Source organism: Suricata suricatta, chromosome 1 (genome assembly GCF_006229205.1).
Source record: "Suricata suricatta isolate VVHF042 chromosome 1, meerkat_22Aug2017_6uvM2_HiC, whole genome shotgun sequence".
Classification (NCBI taxonomy): Eukaryota; Metazoa; Chordata; class Mammalia; order Carnivora; family Herpestidae; genus Suricata; species Suricata suricatta.
The window spans coordinates 128,128,663-128,154,216 of record NC_043700.1 but is presented as its reverse complement, the minus strand read 5'-3'; the positions used below and the strand labels follow the sequence as shown (position 1 = coordinate 128,154,216).

Genomic DNA, 25,554 nt, shown 5'->3' with positions numbered 1-25,554 from the left:
CTGGAAGATTGGGGCTATCTCTTTCTTTGTATACCTCTCCGTGTTTTTTTTTTTGAAAGTGGTAACACCAGGGAGAAGAATAGCATTCTTCAAAGGTGAATTATAAGTGAACACAGCAAAACACTAATGTACATCCGTATTCAAATGCTGTGCATGCATTTGTTGTTTTTCCCTGCTCACCATCTGTTCTATTCCTTTGGGGAGCCATCACTCCCTCCAACTCAAAGGGCCAGAGGTTGGTATCTTGAGCTGCTCAGAACTGAGCTCCAGTCCCAATCAGGGGCAACGAGACCCACTTTCAGGTCTTCTGCTGGGCTACTGAGAGAGTCTCACTATCTTCCCCATTAGGCCTGGAGCTCTAATTTCACAAGGTTAGAACTACCAATGGACAATTAAATACAAATTATTTAAAACAATTTTTAAAAAGAAAAATTACTCAGATGTATCAGAGATGAACACCTCCCTGAATCTTCTGTTATAAAAACTTTTTTAGGTAGTGTAGTAACGATTTATATGTTGAACTCTTAAATAGGATAGGGTACGAGGTATGGAAAATATATGAAAACAGAACAGTATCTGGCAGGAATACGCTAAAGTGGAACAATGGAATATATTTTAAAAGAAATACTCAGAAACCTAGATCAGCAAACTGTGTTCCAAGAAAATATAGCAAAAATTAAATCTACTTCTTGAAATTGCTGGACTATATAAAGAGATCAGGGTATTGATGAAATTTCTCTCCTTTATATAAATGTTGATTTGTCTATGTGTTTCTAGAAAATACTACCCAAACAGGATAAAGAAGAGGAATATTCTAAAATTCTAATTTTAAAACATATTAGTATGCAAGTCAAGAAGATTAAAATAATACATGAGGAAAAAAACAATACATGAAAATTTGAGTATATCATTTTTGGCTATTAATTTCAATCATAATAAATTTCATTTTTTAAAAGTTTATTTATTTTGAAATGGAGCGAGAGAGCAAGACAGAGAGGGAGAGAAAATTCTAAGCAGGCTCGGCAATGTCAGTGCCAAGCTCAGTGTAGGGCTTGATCCTACAAACTGTGAGATCGTGACTGAAGCGAAATGAAGAGTTAGACACTTAACCAGCTAAGCCACCCAGGCACCCCTCAATCATAATAATTTTCAAATAAATTTTTAACCTCATCTTTTTTATTGAAATAATAATATCCTGACCATTAGTGATAATCTGGCCAATTTCTAAATTTTCCTAAAACTCTCCATTTGAAACAGCTATTTTAAACATAAATCCATTTTTCATTTCGTATTTACTCCCACACACCTGATGACAGTAAATAACAGCTGCTGAAACCACAAGGAAGTCTTTCCTTGTCAGTGTGTACTGCAGACAATATTCAGGAAAGTGACATTTCTATGGGTCAACATTCCTAAGACAGTGCCACAGCCGTACATACCTAGATCAAAGTTGTTGGAATTGAAGAGGAATTCTGGTAAGTAAAAAAATTCTGGGATAAGTTCTTTTACATCTGCCATGTTGTGCTTTGATGCTGAATACCAGGCCTCACGCACGCTGTGGAACATTCGGTCAGCCAGGTCAAAGTGGCCTCCCTGCGGGCAGAAGGAGAAGGCGCCTCTCTTAGAGAACCATCCCCACCTCACAGCTTCTGTCAAGCTCAGGGGCTTGAAAAACTCAAATAAAAACATTTCGTGACAATTCAATTTCTCATCATCCTATGTCGAAAACATAAAACTTTAAATCATTACAAAAAGAAAATTAATCTAATTCTTTTGGGGATATTCTTTACAAAAAGTACTTAAAGTGTGTATTTTATTTTGTAATCAAAGTGAAATCCAAATAAGAAGACTTCTAAAATCATTAAGAAATTAGTTTTTGGTGAGAGGGCAAGAGTGTGAGGAAATATGAATTCTTCCATGGTTTGGTGATGCTCTCCTAAAAAAAAAAGAATCTAATGTAGCCATGTACAGCCATCTATATATGTATGACTAGTTTTATAAATTAACATGACATTCAAGTTCTAACACTGCCAAGAATTAGGTGAAAACCTAAGAAGGTGATCAAAAAGCTATAGATATAATGAATTCAAATAGAAAAGGATTTCTTTTGCTAACACAGCCTCAAAGATACACCATCCCCTTCCTCCATCAAACTTCCTATTGCAATTTTTTTATTATTTAAAAAAATTCTTTTAATGTTTGTTTATTTTTGAGAGACTGAGACACAGAGCATGCATGAGGGAGGGGCTGAGAGAGGAGGAGACAGAATCCGAAACAGGCTCCAGGCTCCAAGCTGTCAGCTAAGAGCCCGACTCGGGGCCAAACTCATGAGCTGAGCCGAAGTCAGGCGTTTAACCTACTGAGCCACCCGGGTGCCCCTCTACTGCTGTGTTTTAAGTGAACACTGTGTATCTGTCTTTTGAGGAAGCTCACTGCAGGAAAATGCTAAAGTCCATACAATGCTACCAAGGCCTGCCACCTATCTGATGTCACCTTCTGCGACTTTCTCCCCACTTACTGTGCTTCAGACACTGGCTTCCTTGCTGCTCCTAAAACATCTCAGGCACATTCCTGATGTGGGGCCCTAATATGGGCTGTTCCTTCTGCCTGGAACACACTTTCTCCAGGTATCTGCCTGAGTAACTGCCTCACATCCTTCAAGTTTTTGTTCACATGCTATACCTTTCAAAAGGGACCTACCTACCCTAACCACTCTATTTAAAACTGCACTGTGCCCACCCTACCTTCTAGTCCTGGGCTTCCCATCCCCCCTTCTCTGATCTGTATTTTCTGATAGCATTTATCATATTCTAAAATTTATTATTCTTTTTAAAAATTAAAAAAAAATTTTTTTAAATGTATTTCTGAGAGAGCGTGAGCAGGGGAGAGTGAGAGAGAGGGAGACACAGAATCCGAAGACAGGCTCCAAGCTCTGAGCTAGCTGTCAGCACAGAGCCTGACGCAGGGCTCAAACTCACGAACCATGAGATCATGACTTACACTGAAGTTGGATGCTTAACTGACTCAGCTACCCAGGTGCCCCTATTTATTTATTATTCTTATCTGTTTCCTCAACTAAAAAATATAAGCACTACAAAGTAGGGCTTTGGTCTTTGCTCATTGATATCCTCCATGTTGGAAGAACAGTGCCTGGCACATAGTAGGTATTCCATAAATATTTGCTGAATAAATGAAAGAGAATGTAAAGAAAAGCAAATGAGCTAGACTGTACTACTTTTTTTTCAAATGTTTGTCGAATTCAACCAGTCAAGGCTGAATTCCGGGAACTTGCTTCTTTGACCAAAGGACCCTGGCACTCGTTTACTATAGACAAATTCTAGTTAAATCATTAATTCTGATCCAATGAAATTCCACTAGAATTATGTTTGACTTTTTGTGACTAAAACATCATAGGGCTTCTTGTAAGACAAGATAACAACATTTAAAAAAAGTGCCATAATTTTAAATAGAAAGAAGGCTTGAATGAAACAGAAAAATATTATTTTAAATGTAGAGTTTTACCTGCAGCCTTAAGAATATCTGAGTGAAAGGCTCCATTCTTACAAGGTATGAAGCCACAATCATTGCAGATGAATAGTGTGTCCCATAGTGGTAAGCTGGGGTTTCTCCTGTTCAAAAAAATTAAGGCATAATTGAAAACAAAAGAAGAGTAAATATGAAAAGTAAAATTGGTATTAATAGGCTTGAAAATGTAACAGACAATGTGAGAGCTGTGACACCACTCACAGCTGGCACCGGCATTCGTGGTGTGGGAACTTTACAGCATTAATATGCCTCACTTCCACACCTGGCTGCAACCCATCCAAATTAAGTAGAATTCAATGTCTTTTCCCACAAACTTAGCACATTTGGCAATTCATGTCTTGAGGCTTACTTTAAAAGAGAAACCTTAAAAGCAAACTATCTTCACTAAAACAGGATTTAGACTTACAGCTACTTTTTATGAGGTTCTGGATTTGCAATGATCTATTTCTCTAAACTGCTATCTATGAATATTGTGCAATTGTTAGAACATACTCTCCTTAGCAGGGAATAAAAGGTTCATGTGTGGAATACTGTTAGGCTTGGTTTTTTTTTTCCTTATTTGTTCCACTAATTTGAGGGAGACACATGATTAAAAACTGAACATAATAAGTATAATGTTTCAGGAGGTAACCAATTATTATTACCCCTATTTTTAAAGCAAAGGGATCCAAAGAGTGCATCAATAAGGTAAAAGAGAGTGTAATAAACGAAACTGTAATTCCTGGCTTAAACATGATTAGAGATAAAAGCAGATAGATGATCTGATGGAAAATCGATGCCCTACACAAGGCAGACATACTCAGTTTTTGGCCTGTACCTGATAAGCTACCTACAACATGTCTTCTGAGCATGGCCATCAGTTGGCATGCTAGATCAGACAGCTGTATATCTGTGTGCATATATACACATTAAATAACGGCTTACTTCTGAAACGGAGGTGCGAAGTCCAATGACAAGAAACGTTACGTACCGTTAGGATCTTCCCAGTCTTTATAGCGCTTCTTGTACTGAGCTAATCGTTCATCTGTCTGTGCACCCATCGGCTTAGCCAGGTTCCTAAAGGTCTTGGGATTAGTAAGGTCTACTTCCTAAAATACAAAATGAAATCCAATTCCAAATTACTCTACACCTTTTGTTGTCACCAATATAGAGCAGACAATAATGATTTATAAATGTTTGTGGTCACACTGGCAGAACAGGGCTCCAAAATAATGCTGTGTACCGACTGGTTATCCACACTCTACTGACAGGCACATGGCAGTTTGTTATCTGGTTCAGTATGAAGACAACTACTTTGGAAGTTAAGCGTGCACAGAGGAAGACACTCAGGATTCAGGTCTGGAGAGGAGGAGTCAGGGAATATCCTTCCTGTCTTGGCATGGACACAGCAGGAGCCTCAGCACAAAAGCCCTGATTCTTCTTTATTCTCCATCACCCACATAACTAAACCACCAAATATCTGTTCTGTTCTCTTCCCTTCCTTCCCAATTTCACCCCAACTTCTTAGAGGTGACCAGGAAGTGAAACTAGAGCACTCAGGACTCACACCCTGGCCTCTCTCTGCATACCAGGCCATGTGACTTCCACATAAGATGGGATCTTTCCATCTACCACCAATTATTTTGAAAGCTCAGTTTTAACTGACCTAATTCACATACTTAGGAGGGAACCAAAATTTCCTACCTGAGGCTTTTAAAAGTAAAAATGTGAACTATGTACGAGGGGGATATTTAATTTATGTCCTTTTAAAGGGTATCACAACCAACCCATTTTGCCAAACTTGTACTTTCAAGGCTAGGGCAAGAGTATTGAATCCACATTCATGAATATAAGTCAAGTTAGTATATTTGTCCTCTCAAAATAGATATGCAAAATCAATATACTTTTGTGGCTAATTCAGCAAATATTAAATTGTATGCTGAGTACCAAGCACTGTTCTAACAGTTAGGAATTGAGGGATATGTAAGATTGTCTTTGTGCTCAAAGGATAGACAAAGGATACAGATGTAGGAGCTACTTTGTCAATGGTACTGAGGTTTTTAAATTCTCTCTCAACTATGAGGATCATTCACTGAGTAATTTTAAACAGAGTGATGACCCAATTGACTTACTATTTCTGAAACTGGCTGCAGTATAGAGGACAGAGGGACAGACACCGATCAACAGATACTAATTAACTAGCACTTAGGAAAACCAAATCGATATTATGAATTAATATCTAAGAAGTTTGTCAATTACCTAAACTTTGTACAACTCCAAACTAAAGTTCTTCTTCATCTGGTTGAAATAAGTGCCTGTTGAGAACTTTAAATTATAAAGCAAGTAAAACATGTGAGCAACTAAAGTATCTTTTAATTACTTTTGAAAATGTGTTCCACTGACACAAAATGATTTGAGATTTACCTCCGAGTCGTAATCTGCAAGGATCCAGGGGAAGACAGGATACTGCATGAGATCATTATAGGATCTGCCAGCCAAAGTGTTCAAGTGCATCAAGTACTGGAAGTTGCTGATTTCACCTCTCTTGGGAAAGATAAATATTCATTTTAGGACAATTATTTCCATTATGTTTACCTAAAAGATTTTTTATATGTAAAACAAGGTAAAAGTTTCCAACTTAACACATATTTATAACATTTGTTTTTCCTAACAAGCACAAAGGGCAAGATATTTTTCATGTATATATTTTATGGATTACTGAAGTGCTTTTAACTGTATGACTTATATCATCTAACTATAAATTATGAACAAAGCTTGTATTTTCATTAAGCCTACCTCCCATCTTTGAGTCACAGACTTCTCTCCAACCAAGGTGCTAAGCAACCCAGATCTAAAAGCAAGAAATAATTAAATTGTAGGCCATATCATTTTAAATCTGAGTAATAATAAAGTTTAAAAACTTAAGTGGTCCAGGAATTTTCCAAACTATGGAAGACCTATTATTAATGGGCCATGAAATCAGCCAAGTGGGTTGTAATCAATATTTTGCATTTTCTTTCTTACTTTTTTATTTAACACTCATTTATTTTTGAGAGACAGAGAGAGACAGGGCATGAGCAGGGGTGGAGCAGAGAGAGAGGGAGAGACAGAATCCAAAGCAGGTACCAGCAGCTCTGAGCTGTCAGCCCAGAGCCTGATGTGGGGATCGAACTCATGAATTGTGAGATTATGATCTGAGCCAAAGTCAGATGCTTAACCTACTGAGCCAACCAGGCGCCCCTGTAATCAACATTTTGAAATATGAAATAACATGGAATTAAACTGAAGAAAACAGAGAATACTGAAAGACATTACATGCAGTAAGGGAAAGTGGAGTCAATTTTGATTTATTATTTGTAGCTCAGTTTGTGAGTCCTGAGATGCAATGGAAAGTATATTTTTTTTACTAAGGTTATGGCAAAAGTGAAAAACACTGATCTAGTCCAATGGTCTACTTGTTTACAATAATCCCCATGGTAACAAATTTAAGGACATTAACTTGGAATAATTGAAATAGTACACAATATATTGTACATAGTAGGTACGTGGCACATTTCCTAAAAGAGATGTTGAAGAGTGAATAAAATGATGAATATTTTATGACAGAAAAGTCACTGCTATTCAGGCCATTTAAATTTATGAACTTTCTTGAATATCAGACTTTCCTAGAATGCTGTAAAACCCTTTTTAAGGTTTAACAGTTTTACAATAATAATTAATGATTTGAAGATTATGAGTTACTCACTGAACTGGTAGGAAAGCACTTAACTATGTATTTTACTGACTGAAAGGAAATTAATGGATTTGTCAACCTTAGTTCTTAAACATATCCAGTTGAACAATAAAGCTAACACTTTCCACTTCTGGTTAAGTTCTTCCTATCAGGCAAATTCAATGTACAGAAACTCTGGAAAAAGTATTCCTCCACTTTATAAGAAAGGGAACAAGTGAAAAGGCTAAAGTTGGAAATGAATTTCTGCTTCTTGCCTTTGGGCTTTTAAAGTATCTTTAAGAACTACCAATTTGGCACAGAAAGTAGGAAGAACAATTAAGTAACAAGTTAAAGATTATCTAATAAGCTAGTAAAAGTATTGGCAATTTAATTACAAGTAGGAAAAAAGGCTCAATGTGCTGTAAGCAGGCCTTTTATTTCCCATTATTTGTCTTAGTAACACCACGAAAGATTAGGAACAGAACATGATCTGAGGTTAAAAACAGCTCATATTTACCATTTATGTTAGCTAAACAGCTAAAGAAAAAGAAAAGCAACAGCTTAAAGAGAAATATACAAATGTAATACAGTTAGATGCACACAGACTGGAATCAAATTTTATTTATGAATTACAGAATCTCCAGTAAAGTCTGAAGTCACTTTCTTTCATGTTGCAATCATTTGTATCCCAAAAACACTGCTTTTCTTCCGGATTATTGTGTAGTTTGACTCTTAAAATGGCTATATCATCCAGAAGGACTTTCTAAGATTAAAAGCAGCTAAAATAAGCACGAGGGAACTAATAGTAGGTTTGAACACATAAAAACAAAAGTTTAAATTTAAATGTTAAAAAACTTAAGAGGAAATTGGGCAATCTGCTGCAACAAATGTAATAAGCAAAGGAGTAATATGTTATTATAGAAAAATCCCATACGAATCAATAATAAGAACTCAGAGGAAAGGTTAGGTAGACTTCTTGTAGTGATCATTTTCTACTTTACACAAAAATCGTATTATGGTATACATGTGAACTACTGTAATTATATGTCAATTACATCTCAATTAAAAAAGATCAAACCACTGTCAATACCACCAATAAAAAATAATTCATAAAAAAGAATAGGCAAAGTTATGGATAATTCACAAATGATTATTTTAAATGGCTAACAAACATATTACAGAGCTCAATATTACTAAAATAAAAGAAATGCACATTTAAAAATTGAGAAAGCATTTAAAAAAATCAGTAAAAATCAAAAGGTAAATATAAAAAGCTGGCAAGCATCTGTGAGAAAAGTAAACTTATTCACTAATGATGGAATATAAATACGTGTAATTTTTATGGAAATCAAGTTGGTTTTGTGTACTGAAAGCCTTAAAACTCATACCTCCCTCTTCTGTAACTAAGGGGTCTTTACCCTAAAAAAAAAAAATGAGCAATCACACTTGCACTATTAGAATAAGGAAACCAGAGAAAGATGAAGTATCCCAAAACAAGAGAATGCTTTATACATACAATAAATACATAGTAAATCAAAAAAATATTACTGAAGAATTTTTTAAATGCAGTGGGAAATGGCTATATACAACACAGAATGGGAAAAGTGGAATAAAAATCTGTGTTTAGAGTAAAAACTCAATTATGTGCATAGGACTATATGCATGCTTAGAAAGCTTGTAGAAATTGATCAAAATGTGAGTGCTGGTCTGACACGAGTGATCATGAACAGAATTTCTTTTTCCACTTAGTTTTCAGTATTTAGAAAATTTTGTGCAACCCGCAGGAGGGGAAAACACTCATTAAAAATAGTAACTACTCCTGTGCAGATGCAAGCCATCCCGATTTCACCATTACACTGATGCAAGCAGCAAACAACCTACCCCTGTTCCACACTTGTGTTCGGTCGTTGCCCAGATACAGACTCGGAACTGTCAGTGAGAGATGGCACTACGGCCAAAAACCTGGAGAAGTTAAAATCAGCATGTCAAAGTCAGGATCTAATGGGAGCCTCAAAAGGGATGATGCACTTAAATCTTGACCGTTGCATTTACCTCTCCACTACCCTTTCATAGGGAACACACAATAATTGGAATACTCTGGTACAAAGCCAAACACAAAGGCCCATGGCAGAATCTATCATTTTGGATTCTAAAAATGCTGTCATATGACTGGAAGAAACAGCCTTGCAACACTGAGTCACAGAAATTGACTGAACTTAATGAAGTCCTAAAGACATGGCAGCAAGTAACAATGACAGCTAAACAAATGGCAGAACAGGGACAACACTAAACAAATGAAGACATGTACAAGATGAGTAATTGTATGTGACACACATCTTTTTCAGAGTTGCTTAAAATGTCAACGTAAGTATTTTTATTTATTTATTTTTTTGTTTATTTTGAGAGGGGGGAGTGGCAGAGGGAGAGAGAGAAAGAATCCCAAGCTTAATCCCACAAACAATGAGATCATGAGCCAAAACCAAGAGCCAGACACTAACTGACTGAGCCACCCAGGCACCCCCACCATAAATATTTTAAAGGCAGAAGAGAGTTATGGGAAAATTCTTAGAATAAATGTGGACCCTGAACTTGGCATAGACAGAAATTTCTCAGAGGAAAACAAACTCCTCTCCTTGTAACAGCTGCTAATTATGAAGAGCAAATAATTTCTTGGGGTTGAAAACAACATTGTCTGTAGAAGTGAATAAGACAGACAACTAAAATTTCTGCCATTTTATTAGCTCTTCTCATATGTAAAAGGAATTCTGGATCACCAATCACCATCCACAGACACTTTAAGTGGAGAACCACCCCCAACCCCAGGAGTTCACAGGTAATATCACTGTACTGCAATGGCAGGCAGTGCTGCTTGGCCTCAGACACTGCTCACAGCAGTGAGATACAGAACTTCCCTTACTAGAGGGCTTGCTGGAATCTACACCACCCTTCAAAGAGTTAAGAGAAGGTCTCTTACATCTGCAATCAGTTCATAAAACCCTTACTATTCATACATCCAAGAGAAATATTTTCTAGCACCATGTTATACATACTGTTTCTGACAAGGTAAATTCTGGCTTACCAAAAGTAAAACATGATTAGGTTAGATTAACTGTTTTATTTGGTTATGCTACTTTTATGATGATGAAAATATCCGTCTCCCTTGCAAGGCCAGAGAAGGGGTCATAGGAATATAGTTTTGAAGGCAGCTCAGTCTCTGCACTCAATAACACCACATAGCATTGTCTTCTTTCATGGTAAATAGGAAAGAAGCTTATTTTGAACCTGAAGTATGATTTTTTTAAATTACTGTTACATCATCCTTTTATATTGAGAGACACAGGACTCAATGATGAGATCTATAGTGACCAGAAAGATAAACAGTATTTTACAACAGAGTAGCATCATTTTACAAGCTAATTAGAAGAATCATGTTCCAGAGCTTGGCAAAAAATGAAACATATTTTTCAAGGAAGCTAATTTACTGCTCTAAATCCTAGACTTCTAAAACTGGCTTATCTGGTACGAGCTTCCCTTCCATCCCTTTCCATGACAGCACTGTAAAATATCCCTAATACACAATACCTTTGATAGACTTTATTTCTAATTCCTTTCTGAAAAGCAAGGAGGTAATTCCGTCCATCTCCAGAGAAAACTTCTACAGCGATAGGCTGAAATGATCAAAGAGGAAAACATTAAGAAAAATCACACACAAGATTAGATATTAATTTTCCCATTATGAATATCTACATTGTTAAAGAAATTAACTTTTGGACTGAAGTACACTTTTGAGTCATGAATTCCCGGCAGATTAAATTACAAAAGAAAAAGAGCCAATTTGTTCGGTTCAATTTTTGTTTCTGAAATCTTTACAGAATAATGGTAAAAATAAAGTGATTTAAAAAGTATAATTTAGGAATTATAAAATGAAGATGGAATTTTTATACTAAAAGACAATGATATGTTGATTTGGATGCTATGGGGAAAGCTTTGATAACAACGATATCACTCAAATTTTAGGTTGTGTTAAAAACACACACACACATGTATTATACAGAGTTATACCCCCACGTGACATGGGTTTGCCTATCACAAAACCATCTAAGGAAATACTGTGAAGGACAATGTAGGTCTTATAAAAGGTTTTCATGGCAAGTATGAGTTTTACATTATCCTCTGAATAGGGGCACCTGGGTGGCTCAGTCTGTTAAGCATCCAACTTCGGCTCAGTCATGGTCTCACAGTCTGTGAGTTCAAGCCCCACACTGGGCTCTGTGCTGACCGCTCGGAGCCTGGAGCCTGTTTCAGTGTCTCCCTGTCTCTGCCCCTCCCCTGCTTATGATCTCTCTTAAAATAAAAACACATCAAAACAAGTTTTTAATAAAATAAAATATCCTCTGAATAAAGGAACATGACAAAATGTTCAGTACCACTAAATCAACCCACCTGCAGGAGATACCGCCTTTTATGTACTTCCTTGATATCTTCATATGCAAAAATGCTACACGTTCTCTTGAGTTGACTGGGACCTTGCCTGGCTCCTCTGGGGATAATTGGCTCATGCATACTAGAGGCAGCCAAAAGAAGAAAAGAGAAACAAAACCCAGCAAGAGATAAATCCACTGTTCAACAAAGGGCATGTTATTTTGAACACGTGAATGGGAGCAGGGAACAATGTATCAGAAGATTGATAAATGCTTATGTTATATTTAAACATATTTAACAAAACTGATCTATGTTTAAGTTATATTTAAACATATCGAACAAAAAAAGTATGTTTAAGAGAATAATGTATCGACTACTCAGCATTCAGAGAACCCCTTTTGATGATATAATTTAAAAAATCTCAGGTTACTACTGGAGCCAACTTCTCTAACAGGCACAGCTGGTACAGTGTGTAGGCCCCCACTCTTTGAGAGACCCAAGGAAATGTTTTAATTTTTTTTAATTAAAGAAAAAGATTAAGCTTTTTGGTAGAAGAAAATGGTTTAATATATGACATTAACATATACATCTTTAAAGCAACAGCCACAAAATATAATTTTTAGTATTTTTATATGGAGCAAGGGGCCCATGAAGGTGGCTGTTGTTGCTGACAGGATAGTAATGATCTGAAGCATCTCCTGGGAATGGACTGCAGAGACTGTGTCTACATTTGACAGTGTTAGGTGTTCAAAATGTTGAAGAGAGAAGAACATGCTGACTTTCTAACCCTTAAGCTTTTTGTGCTCCTCTGGCTTTGTCTGTCTTCTGGGTTTCGTTACCCACTGCCATCCCATCCCAGGACTGGCAGAAGAAAAGGAAGACAGACAAACTCAAGTACTGCCTGCCTGTGCTCTGTCACACTGCTTCTAGGGCTCAGAGGACTCGGCCGCTCTTCCACTTGCTGGGAAGCCACCTGCATCTCCTCTAAACTGTGTTTGTACTACAATTCAAACAGGACAATTTGAAAATTCTAAATAAGTTTATACACAGACTAATACAAGGAATTTGGTATCTAATGCTATTAATGCATAACAATACATTTTATTTAATTTTCATTTTGATAAATAAGGCAAGTGTTTTCTTACCTTGAAATAACTATTCCCCTTGGGAATATTTAATGACAAAGGCACACAAACTGAAAGATAACATTTCTTAGAACACAATTTTTGGAAAACAATACTATGTATATATATATATATATATATATATATATATATACTGTTTTTGTTGCCAAGATAGCTGTACTGTGTCTCTTCATTCATTTACTTACTTTGGAGGTAAGGTTTCAATATCTCTTATTTCCCTGGTTGCCGTCATTGTAAATCCATCAATCACGTAAAAATGTTCTTTACCAAAAAGAAGTAGCCCCTCACTTGTATCCAGGCCTTGGACTCGAGCACAGCGGTACATGTGTTGAATCTATAAAGAAAACCATAAACATTCATTAACACGGTCAAAAAACAAAAACAAAAAACAAAACAACCCTGACCATTTCTTTTTTGATATAACTGAAAGAAAAGGTTTTGAAAATATGAATTTAGTGGGCAAACAGGATTCTACCAAGATGCACTCTGTTAAGCATCCCCTGAGCTAAGCATATTAAACCTGAGTTTAAGCGTGTTAAGAAGAATCAGCCAAAACTGCAATCTGATTTGCACTGCAGTTCGGTAAACTGAGACAACCATTTTACTCACACATCCAACACGTATCTATCCAATCCACTTCTCCCACTCTCCACAGAGTACTCACCTGTGCGAGGGACATGGGTACTAGGTTCTGGGAGTGATGAACAAGTTAGATAAGGACACAGATATAGTAAACTTGATAGAAAAAAAAGAGAATTGAAGCACACATGTAAGGAGATAAGGACTGTGCCCTTTTTGAGTCAGGAGTGCAAAAAGTCTGTTGAGCCTGACAAACTGAGTGAATCCCCAGTCCTGGCACTTAGTTGTGGATTTAGCCAACTTTCTTAATTTCTCTGGGCCTCTCTGTCTTCATTTGTGAATTTCAAATCAACACTGGCTTGTTATGAGAGGTACTGAGTTAGTGTATGTAATTGTGTTAGAAACTGCTGGCTGTCTTCTCTTCTGTGCAGCTCACTTTTGTCTTTTCCCACAACATCTCCTGGAACAGAGACTGTGACATTTGTCCCTATTCGCTCCCCACCTGGGGTCCTGCCTCTCTGGCAGACTGCTCCGCCACTGTTAAAAGCCAAACTTGGCAGAAGGTGTATTTTCCTCACAGTCAGAAAGAGTTGCTAAATCTTTCAATGTAAGTATTGTTTTCTTTCCAACGGGTAAGATCTAGTTCTTTCTTGCTTAAACTCAGTTCAACATGAGTCAAGGAAAAACTATCAGCAAGTGAACTGGAGTCAAACAAATGTCAGTCTGAATACACTTTATGCACTATTCAAACATAAAGCAATTAGAGCAAAAACTGTACTTAATGAGATTAAAAAATTTTTAATTTATTTTTGAGAGACAGAGCAAGACAGCGTCAGCAGAGGAGAGTCAGAGAGAGAGGGTGACACAGAATCTGAAGCAGGCTCTAGGCTCTGAGCTGTCAGCACAGAGCCCGATGCAGGGCTCAAACCCACGAACTACGAGATCATGACCTGAGCCGAAGCCGGATGCTTAACTGGCTGAGCCACCCAGGGGCCCCAATTAAAAAATTTTTAAATGACATCATTAGAAAACAGATTTTTCTAAAACATGCAAATGTAGTCAACTTTCATCACATGTGAACTACTTTAATAAAAATGTAGTGTTATAGGAAAAAAACCACAATACTTTGAAAATCATTCTAGTGTAGTGTAAGACACAAACACAAAAATGTTTTTTGTAAGTGCATAGTTTGGTGTGTTTTCAAATGCTAAAAATATAACGCAGCCAGCCTCCAGATTAAGAAACAGAACATTCCAAAGACTCCAGACACTTCTCGTGTACTTTCTTCAGACTTCATGAACTTTTATAATTACATGATTTTTAAATATTTTGATTCAAAATTAAGCCATATATAAGCCATATAAAAAACAGAATTTTAAAAATCATGCCCTAAGTTCTGGTTATATCTTAGTGCGTAAGATTTCAAGGGTTACACCAAGACCTAATATGAAAGGCAAAAAGCCCATCCTTTAAAAAGCTGATATTCACAACACGTTTAATTCATGCATTCCTTCATTTATTTATTCTTTCATTTACTCAACTACTTACTCCTTTCTTGAGAAGTTTACTGGGTATCTAGTAGGTGACCAGGACCGTGTACGGCAACGGGAATTGGCATGAGAAACACCACCCGCCTATAAGGAGCTCTCTATCTACGGGAGGAGACATGCACAGGAACACTCACGGCATGATAAAGCAGAACGACATATACAAGGCACTATAAAAGCACAGGGGACAGGTATCCAAGCAAGCCTGAGTTGGCAAGACAATCAAGGAAAGCTTCCTGCATCTGAGTATCTCAGGAAATGAGATCTCAGGAAACGAGAATGTACCAAATGGGAGCTCCCAGGATGGATATTACGCAAGTGATGGACAGGGGGCATCTTGGCAGAAAACACAGTGAGTAAAGCACAGAGTAAAGCAATAGCATTATGTATGTGGTCAATGGCGGGGCACAGAGTGCTGCAGGGGCCTCAGCTTATAAGACAGCGTCAGTGAAGTGAGCAGGGTGTGGGAGGTCGGGAGAGAAATAGAAAGTAAGGTGGTCTTCTGTGAGCGAAGGAGAACAGGGCTTAAATATAAGCCTGGGGATTATGCTACAGATGGACTGAAGCTGAAGCTGCTTGTAGATGATTAATGGAACTACGGAGGTCTTAAAAAAACAAAACAAAACAAAACAAAAAACCAAAAAAACAAGACCGGACTACTAAACGGGTTGCATGGATGGGTTTGAACAGAGAATTATGGCACGAAGCATAGTCTAATAAAGGGTACAGAGACCGAGTGAACTAGGTATCAACTGTCAATACTGTACCTGATGAAACTTTGTACTGTTTAGTGTGTTCAGACTGGTCAGAAAATCGGGACAATGACAGATGTAGAGTACTGAATCCAAAAAGCTGCTTACTATTCACCCTGTATTTCAGTTTATAGACCAAAATATTTATCTTCTGCCACCAGATAAATACAGATCAGTTAGTCTTGTAAAATGAAAACAAGTCACTTAAATACAATCCTTACTTTTTAGAAGCACAGTACCTTTTCTCCTTCTTCCAGTAGTCGCAGGAGGGTGGCATTGTCTGTTTTCTCCTCCTCCTCTATAGAGCTGCCCTCAGCAATCTGGTCCTGTAGCTGCTCCTGGCTCTCCTCATCTCCTCCATCAGGTGCAGATCGAGATCGTTTCAGAGGAGGCTTGACCAGACCTACAGGATAATAACCAGGAGAGCCATGTGACCTTGCAGGGGCCATCTGGAAAGGAGTTTGGGCTCAGACAGTCTCTCCTACATTTCCAGAATGAGAGAAGCCTGGAAGGTACAGGGGGCAGCACAGTATAGTGGTTAAAGACACAGGCTTTAAAGTGAAATAGTTAGGTGACGCTGGAGAATTATCGGCCTTTTCTGAACTTCAGTTTTCTCATCTATAAAACTGGGACAAAAATACTATCTGTCTTAGAGGGCTGCTGGGAGGATTTAATGACTTATTAGTGCCTAGCACTGTGTTTAATAGTAAATGGTAAGTAAGGTGAGATGATAGAGAGCTTAGCATAATTCATGGTAAGAATGGAGTTTTTTATGGACAAAAGTCATTGAGTGGTATCATAAACAAGTAATTGCTATCAGAAACAAAATCAAAGACAGCAAGATATAAATGATTGTAAGAGATCCCACCTACATGGAGGGCTCATGAGGACTATTTCAAGACTTATGTAACAAGCAGCAGTATGGTCATTCATATATGAACCAAGGTGATCAATCATCAGGTCATAAAAAGATACAATTCTTTAAAATATAGGACAGGGGCGCCTGGGTGGCTCAGTCGGTTGAGTGTCCAGCTTCGGCTCAGGTCATGATCTCACAGTTCATGGGTTTGAGCCCTGCATCAGGCTCTGTGCTGGCAGCTCAGAGCCTGGAGCCTGCTTCCGATTCTGTGTGTCCCTCTCTCTGCCCTTCCCCTGCTCATGATCTGTCTCTCTCTGTCTCTCAAAAATAAACAAATGTTAAAAAAAATAAATAAAATACAGGACAGGTGACTTAATTTTCAGGTTAAGGAAACATTCTATTGTCTACATTCTGATAACTTTATTAGTAACCATAGTAGGTTAAAATCAATTGATGAGATGCCAAAAGTATGAGAAGCACTCAAAATACACTTTAAGCCCAAAGTTTAAATATTCTAGAGCTGTTCCAAAAAGTTATGATACATGTATGAATGATAATTGCGCTAAGATTTTTGAAAAAGCTTAAGTCAGCCTTTTAGGATCCTATCCTTTGAGCATGATTTATCAGAGGTTCTGCTTTGCCTTAACAAGAACCTTCTTTTCACATATGAAAGAGTATAATAAGTAAGCAAGAGAGATCAAGCCATGCTCAGAATATCCACAGGGGGTAAAGCTTAATTTTTTTTGAAATTAAGTTCTGTGCCCAACGTGAGGCTGGAACTCACAACCCCATATCAAGAGTCAGATGCTGTACTTACTGGGCCAGCCAGGAGCCCCTACAGTTGCATTATTTTTAATAAATCAAAACCTCCAATTCTATGTCTATTGTAACACCTTGCATAGCATAGTAGAGACACCAAAACTTCTGGTTTTACCCCAACTGGAGATTAGGAAAATGAGGCCAAGTCAGGTGAAATGCCAATGACCCAAACAAAGGTCATCTGATTAACTCTGAATTATACCTTAGCTTGTACTGAGTAAATTCAGCTTTGGACCCACTTACATAACGTTTGCTATGGCAATGTCAAGAAAATTAGAACATTATTAACCTTGCTCAACTACTAAAAATTTCAGAGATTCAAGGAAAATGTTAGATTATGAAATGCTTAAGAAGTCATAGTCACCGTGAGGGAAGAGGAATATTATAATAATAAGAGAAACGGATCACAATTTTTGATGGTGTATTTTGCTAACACGGTCATATATAATTAGATTTTTAATCAATTAAATCTGAAACTTATTTTTAATTTGAAGTCCTTAATTTAAATTGAGACTTTGTTTACAGAATGTAGCAAGACTTTTGAATTTATCATGAATCAGAGGCTTAAAAGAGTTACAACACTGGACTGATTTACTTATTCAGTATTGACTGAACCCCCATTTTGTACTGGTCATGTGTCAAAAGCCCTAAGGTGAGAAGAAAAATGATCTCTTGCTCTGAGAAACTTATAATTTAGAAAACAGAAAACAATGAAAAACACTGAAATTGCTGTAAGAGACATGAGCAAAGTGCTTTTAGTGGACAGGGGAGCTGAAAAAGTCTTCAGAGAAGGATGATTTGCTATTTGACCAGTGTCTTCGGGGCTAGGTGGGGTTTGTTAAGACCTAGATCATGGAGAAGCTGCAGGAAGGGGGGAGGGGGAAGGGAGCACACATATGTAAAAGTACAGAATCAAAAAGTCCATGTCCAATTCAACACCTCTTGTATGTTTTACTAAGCTCATAAAGCACAGATGTGGAATAATCTATAATCTGTTTTAGCTCATAAAAAGAAAGACCATGATTTCCTAACTACTGTCTAACATGCAGTAATAACACATTTAGTAGTTGTTTTAATTTTATAAATATTTATTTGGTTATTGGGGCCTTGAATTAAAATATCAGGTGTCACTGAGAGTTCTGCCAAATGCACTAAAAATAAACTCTCAGGCCAACAGGAATATTCTATCTATCTGTAGGCAAGAAAGAAGAGACAATCTCTTTCGTTCTGATATAGAAATCAATTTTTAAGAAGAGTGAGATTATAAAATATGTATAGATACTTTTATCCCTATAAAAGGGATAGTAGGTTTGGCCCTACTCTTTGCAGTACCTCATATTTTCATAAAAATTCAAATATAAGAGATGCTCCAAAGTCATGTTTACTTAAATCCAAGAGGAAGGCTGACCTTTGACCTTAGCAATAGTGTCTTCGCCGTGCTCTGGTTCTTGCTGCGTAGCTTCACCTTCTGAACTCTCCACAATGGCGTCCTGGACAATGGCTGGATTGCCAGAGGCTAGTCGCATGTAGTATTCTTTACTGTCATAACTTACGGCTCTTCTGTATCGAGCAGGTTTCTAAGAAATAAGAGAAGAAAAGGATTCAGGTAATTATTTTCAGGATTAGAATATAAGCTTCCTGTGGGAAGGTATGGTGTCAAGACTTCATTATGTGTTATCTTTTTAAAGGGATTTTTGACAGGCTGTATTTATATATAACACATATACTTTTGGGTTAAATTTCGCTATTTTTAAATTGCATTGACATTTAAAACATACATATATATATTTAAAAAACACTATTAGCAGTTTTTGTTCTTGAAATAGAAAGAAATTGTCTCTAGTTAAATAACGTTTTCATGTTAGTACTGCGTGGCCTCACGGTATTAGATGTATTAGAAAACCTCCCTAGACAGTAAAGAGAACACCCAGTGTTGCAGAGCATCAAGCTGCAAGAGGATGTCTGGTTTGTGAGGAGCCTGGAACTTTGTACACTCTAGTTAAGCAGTCAGGCCTAAAGGCGCATCCATTCAGTTGGAATCATCGGTTTACTTCAAAGACCTGGAGGTAAAGACTTAGAACTGCACTGTTCTGCCCCGTATTCCCAGTTATCACTGCAGTTCTAGAAATGGCCTGAACTTTCAGAGAGCTCTGACCCAACATGGAATCAACCAGCCTCAGGCCAGATGGTGCTCTCTGGCTGGCCTCCCCTCCAAGCTGATATATTCAATTTGCTAAAACACCCCTGCTGTTGTTGTGTAAAATAACATGATCCAGAAGCCTACTAACTGAGTATGTTAGGAACATATGTGAGTCCCTCTTGAAGAAGAAATTTATTACCTAGAAACATTGGAAAAGATCTGATATTTTTGGAACATGATACAAGAGCATTTCTTTTTCAGAATAATTAATGTTCATCCTAAAAATACAGTCTCCAAATAACAAATTTTTTTCTTAAAAATATAACATAATGGAAAAAACAAGGGCTAAAATGTCCTATAAAACTGTAAAGCCACAGGGAAAATATAATATGTATATAGGTTCGTTGACTAGAATGCGACCCAAACTTTGAATTAACAATTTATGCTTTAAAACCTTCCCTTTCTAAACATCATTTTACTTCTCCGATCTCATGAATGAGAATGGCTAATTAAAAATATTCTGTTGGCCTACTCTTCAATTCAAGTAGTCATTATGTACTTTCCACAATAATGCTTATTTCAAACAAGACTTTTTAAAACAAATGACTTCTAACTTAAGAGGAAAACAGTGTCCAATTGGTTGGAATATTTAGACTTAAATACTGAACTATTTTGAGATTTAAAACTACATAACTGAAGCCACAATGCCCTTCTTTTAACTTTAGGTACAGAGTGAGGAGAGCTGTAAGCTAACTGAGGAATGATATGCAATAAATGGAAAGTGAAATTTATAACGTAGGAAACTACTAAAATGAGGTAAAATAATATTACAATGACGGAAGGACCAAACTGATTAAGCAAACGAATAATACTGCAATCATTTTGAAATGAAATAAAGGTAGTAAGCTTTGTAGTGTACCAATTCTTCTACATGGAAGTATAACAATGCTCTCTTCAACACAAAATTGTTCAATTTTAAAAAGATGAAAGCATAGTTAGCGATGGGCAAGACAATGAGTAGATGGGGGACATCCACTTGGTTACGGACTTTTGGAAGCATAAGTCTTATTTCCTGAATATCTGGAGGTAGATTTCTGTGTTCTAAAGAACTACTTTTTTTTTTTTTTTAACTAAATTAAGTGCTGAATCTTTCAGGAAAAAGAAAACAATTGCAAACTTTTAAACTAATTAAAGTTCCTTCTTTTTAAAAAAGTGTTCTATGTAAATTCTTAGTTTTCATTAGTGTCTTTGGATTGAAAAAATAATTTTCAGACAAGGGTACTCCTTGTATTCTCAAAATACACATCATTCAGTATCTGGAGGAATTAAATGAGTAAACCAAAAAAAGTTGAGTGTGTCAGGCTGCCCATTACTAACATGCGTCAGAACGTGTTAGTTTATACGTGAAGCAATACACATTTTATGGTGAAAGCAGTGAACACTCAGCCTGTTAGTGAGCAGCGGACAGGCCCTAGAAAGCTAATTAGAATAAAGCCGAGAAAGACTAGACCCCTCTCAGCACGAATGACACCAACCTTTCAACTCTAAGGAACTTACAAGAACAAACTGAAAGTCAATCTTTTATGTTAGTCTAGTCTACCATGCACTAAAAAACCAAAAACAAAACAAAGAAAACTGCAAGTATATTGCATTCTCTTATGGTAATTTGTGTTTTACCTTTTGAGGAATGATATCATCAGGTGTCTCGGGCTGTTTACTTGGGACCTCAGACTGAAAACAGGGTATTAAGTATAGACACATCAGAAAAAAATCAACGTAAAGAACACCACAAAAACAAAATTTTCCTGAGGATCATGTGACATATGGAAGATACACTCACTCAAAGAAAATTCATAGGATATCCTAAGTTGTTTGAAATAATCACTTAGCATCTTGTGATTATTTATTTTTAATTATCAAAAGTAGTTTTAAAGTAAAAACTACACTACAATTCTCAAGGCTATTGAATAGGAGTCACTGAAAAATCACAGACAAAACTTCAGCATAGGCGGCCAATGTCATGGATGACGGGCAACTCTAGATGGCTTCAAAAGGAAAAAACAGAAAACCGGGTAACAGAATCTAATGCTGGCTATTACCTTCCACCTACCTTTCACTGTGCTTATCCCTACATCTGTTTTGTAACAGGAGTAACTGGTTTATACCATTATCTCCAAAACCCCAAGCCACAAAAATCATGAGGTGCTCTCCTCCCCTAAAAGCCCGATGCCTTACTTTCTTTGTTACTTTCCCAGCTACAACCCCAGAAAGGCTGAAAGCAGAAGGGACACTGGGTCATCACCCTCTGGACCAAAAGTTTTTGAAAAGAGTACTTTCAAAAATATTAGGTGGTGGCTAAATATTGCATTCTCAGACTAAAATCTCAATTAACAACAAGGCAATTTCTGTTGAGCTATCGTGTTTGCCTTACACACGTCAACACACACGGATAGCTACATACAGCTAATAATGCACCCGAGAACGACTGTCTGCACTTCTTCCTTCTCACAGTTTTATCTGGAGATGACTTCTAGTACCTTTCCCCACAGTAAACGTGTCAGCAAAATGATTTCATGTGTTTCTTCCCTAGGAAAAATACACATTGAACTACTAGGCATTTTTTCAAATACTTCACATGGTTTTAATAAATGTTTATCTTCAAAAGCAAACTTTTAAAAGCATACTTTGTAATGAAGAATAATGTTTAAAATATATATCCATTTTCTCTAGCTTGGTAAGGGTACCGGCTACACAAGTATAAAATACACCCATGTGAATACACCCCGGTACACTTAAGATCTGTATATCTCAATGTATGCAAAATTCCTGTTACTAAAAAAAGCATTATAAACAAAAACTAAATTCTAATTATTGATATGCATGTGGAATGACAAGGGGTGAAGATACTGATTCTGCAACTCTCTCTGAAATTCAAGATAAATTGCTGGATGTGTGATACATCAATATAGCAAAATGAACCAATTCCTATTGCCAAACTCAACTTTGATGTCCTCCATTTATCACCAGCCAGAATGTTGGCAGGTCTGACGTGCACACTCTTTATTTTCCCTACAACATATGATACAGTGCTGCTTTACGACATACTTGTCATTGATCCACTGACCGAGGCTCTTATTTTACTACAAGGCACAGTATTCAACCAATAGTAAAGAGGTATGCTATACCATTAATTTTAGCATTATTGTGCCTCTTTTTTACTTAAAAATTTGTTTACACAGAAATCAAAAATTGTCAGTCAGAATTTCTAGAAAATAATTTTTTAGCCACTTTTCTTCACATTTTTCTATAATGCTAGGCAATGGAATTTCCTGAATGAGTTGCTTAGTTTCCAGGAATCATGTGACATCTATATGTTACACAAAAAATATATGTGAGGGAAGCCACAGCAGACTCCCTTAATGAGATAAGGAACCTTCAAGTAAGTTGATTACCCTTCTATCCCAAGCAGCCCAAAATTAATAGGTAGGCAGTGCGTCTTCACCCTGGTGGTAATTGCAAGTAACGGTACATTTATTTGAGATTATCATTCTATGAAAATTGTGAACCACAATTGAAATGTGGTTTTCATATCTAAATACCATTTTGTCATGGCAAAATATGGAATCTTGTTCTCCTTCCTTAGGATTCAGAGTGATGACACAATTGCTTAAAAGCCACTGGATTTTATATTTTCATCCTACCCCATGCTCACATCTTAAAAACACCTACAACTGACATTAACACTTAAAATATAGAATTACAGGGGTGCCAGGCTGGCTTAGTCATTGAGCGTCAGACGCTTGGTTTTGGCTCAGGTCATGATCTCGTGATTTGTGAAATCGAGCCCCAAGTCTGCTTGGGAATCTCTCTCTCTCCCTCTTTCTTTCTGCTCCTCCCCCACTTACTCTTGAACACACTCTGTTTCTCTCTTTCTCTAAAAAACAAAAACAAAAACAAAAAAAACATTTTAACAGAATAATATAGAATTACAGTGCAATTTAGCATAGCTATTTTAGTTATGGAAATAATCCCAAATGGAAAGTCTTCTATTTTTATTTTGAGAGAACAGAGACAGTGCGAATGGGAGTTGCAGAGAGAAGGAGAGAGAATCCCAAGTAGACTCCTAACCACCAGCGCAGAGCCCAATGAGGGCCTTGAACCAACAAACTGTGAGACCATGACCTGAGCCAAAATCCACAGTCTGAAGATTAACCTACTGACCCACCCAGGCACCCCCCTCAAAAGGAAAGTCTTAAACTTCAACAGCCCTCATTTCCTATAGGATCCTTTCAAAACACTGCAAAGAGGTGCCCAAGTAATGTTGTAGCCCTACATTTACACTCCTTTTCTTGTTGAGTCCTCTCCCAAATTATATAAACTTTAGGCCCAAATATCAAAATTCGGCTCTAGCCCTTTTTAGTAGAAAAATTTCAGAATTAGGGAAATTCTACAGAATGCTGAATGGGAAAGCAATGGAAAAGTTTATAATTTTAGGTGAAAGAGTACTGGTAATTCCATTCTTTCAACACTTATTAAGTTCCTGATTAGCATTAGAGAGACAAAATCTAGCACATTGTTTCTGTCTGGAAGAAATTCACTGTTCACCAATGATGTCACAAAACCATCAAAGGTTAGAATCTCTTCTTTTTCAAAAGTGATTCAACTTCTGAGGAACTGTCATCCTATATACTCATTGAATCTTACTCTACTACTTAGTGGATGCACCCTAGAACTTTTCTAGGTTTTGATGCCTCATCTGTATAACTGGGAAAACAGTATTAACTATACTTCCAAGGACTGTGATGAAATGTAATGAAACTCCATGTAAACTGCTCTGCCTGCAGAGCATCGAGTTCACTGTGCGTTGTAAGGATCTGCTCTTCTGTTTTGATTTCATGATGAAGTCAGTGGGATAGCAGCTGCTTCTACTTTTTGGAATCTTCTTTGCTGCTGTAAACACTGCCAGACTACAACATACTCCATAAAATAAAAGTGGACATTTACTGGCACTTTAAATTTACAAGAATTCTGAACTGGCAAAACCAAAATAGTCATTCAGAAAACTTCATCAGAGCAGATTCAGATTAACCTTGACTCGTGAATGGACTAAGCCACATAAATTCCACATTCTGTAACTGTCTCCCCTTCCCACCTGCTCTTTCCTTTTCTGTAAATGTATCTCCAGAATTTCTTGACTGCCTTGTATTTCCCAATATGTAACCCATCTGGCTAAAAAATAAGTTCCATATGGTGCATACTTATTTCTGAGACTGTTTAGATTTCTCAGGATGGGTGAATGCCTTTGCTTACGTAAAATGCTACTGATACTAAGGTTGTAAGTGTGAACTTCGAATAGGTTATTTTGTTTCTATCTGATAGAGAAGTTAAAATATACTTTTATAAAGTTGAATGACACTTATAAATAAGGAAAGGAAAAATCAGTATAAAAATGTGGTTATATAAGTAAAAAATATGCCTCAGTTAAATAAACTCAAAAACATATGCCTCAGTTAAATAAAAATAGTGAGTTTGCCACATTTTTAGGAGAGCATATTTATCTTATATTTTAGTATTCTTGAATGGATTCAATGTAAATGACTATTGACTCGAGAAACATTTTATCAGATTGTTAGAGGCTTAAAGTCTTATTTATTGAGCAAAAGATTAAGAGTTAGAGACTGTATTGCTGGTTTGGTCAGACAAAAGTAAATGCTAGTAAAAGGCTGCAAAATATGGGTGGATTTTAATTTTTTTTTCATGGTGCACTAGTATTAGAGATTATGGTGCTTTAAGTTACAGCTGTACCAAGTATGGCATTCTTGACAGAATAGAACAGCTCTGAGAGAAGTAGACTTTAGTAAGTTATGTTGAAAAATCTTAAATGACTATATATTAGCAGGTCTAAGATCTATATTCTTTTTAATTTTAACATTTATTCACTTTTGAGAGACAGAAAGAGCATGAGTGGGAGAGGGGCAGTGAGAGAAGGATACACAGAATCTGAAGCAGGTTCCAGGCTCTGAGCTGTCAGCACAGAGCCCAATGCGGGGCTCG

General features: G+C 36.9%; 1 protein-coding gene across 3 annotated transcripts in view; it reads right to left on the bottom strand.

The window, feature by feature from the left end:
• Positions 1–25,554, bottom strand: part of WDFY3 (WD repeat and FYVE domain containing 3) — a 251,559-nt gene that overhangs the window by 25,841 nt on the left and 200,164 nt on the right. For 2 of the 3 annotated variants that reach the window (XM_029943745.1, XM_029943751.1), the window contains 12 exons: positions 21,178–21,231; positions 18,769–18,937; positions 15,922–16,085; positions 12,990–13,138; positions 11,681–11,801; positions 10,820–10,905; positions 9,119–9,199; positions 6,322–6,376; positions 5,950–6,069; positions 4,517–4,634; positions 3,523–3,629; positions 1,440–1,593 (listed from right to left, as the gene is read on the bottom strand). In XM_029943745.1, the coding sequence (XP_029799605.1) occupies positions 1,440–1,593; positions 3,523–3,629; positions 4,517–4,634; positions 5,950–6,069; positions 6,322–6,376; positions 9,119–9,199; positions 10,820–10,905; positions 11,681–11,801; positions 12,990–13,138; positions 15,922–16,085; positions 18,769–18,937; positions 21,178–21,231 (1,378 nt within the window). The remainder of the gene's footprint in view (positions 1–1,439; positions 1,594–3,522; positions 3,630–4,516; positions 4,635–5,949; positions 6,070–6,321; positions 6,377–9,118; positions 9,200–10,819; positions 10,906–11,680; positions 11,802–12,989; positions 13,139–15,921; positions 16,086–18,768; positions 18,938–21,177; positions 21,232–25,554) is intronic. The other variant, XM_029943756.1, reaches the window with a different exon arrangement.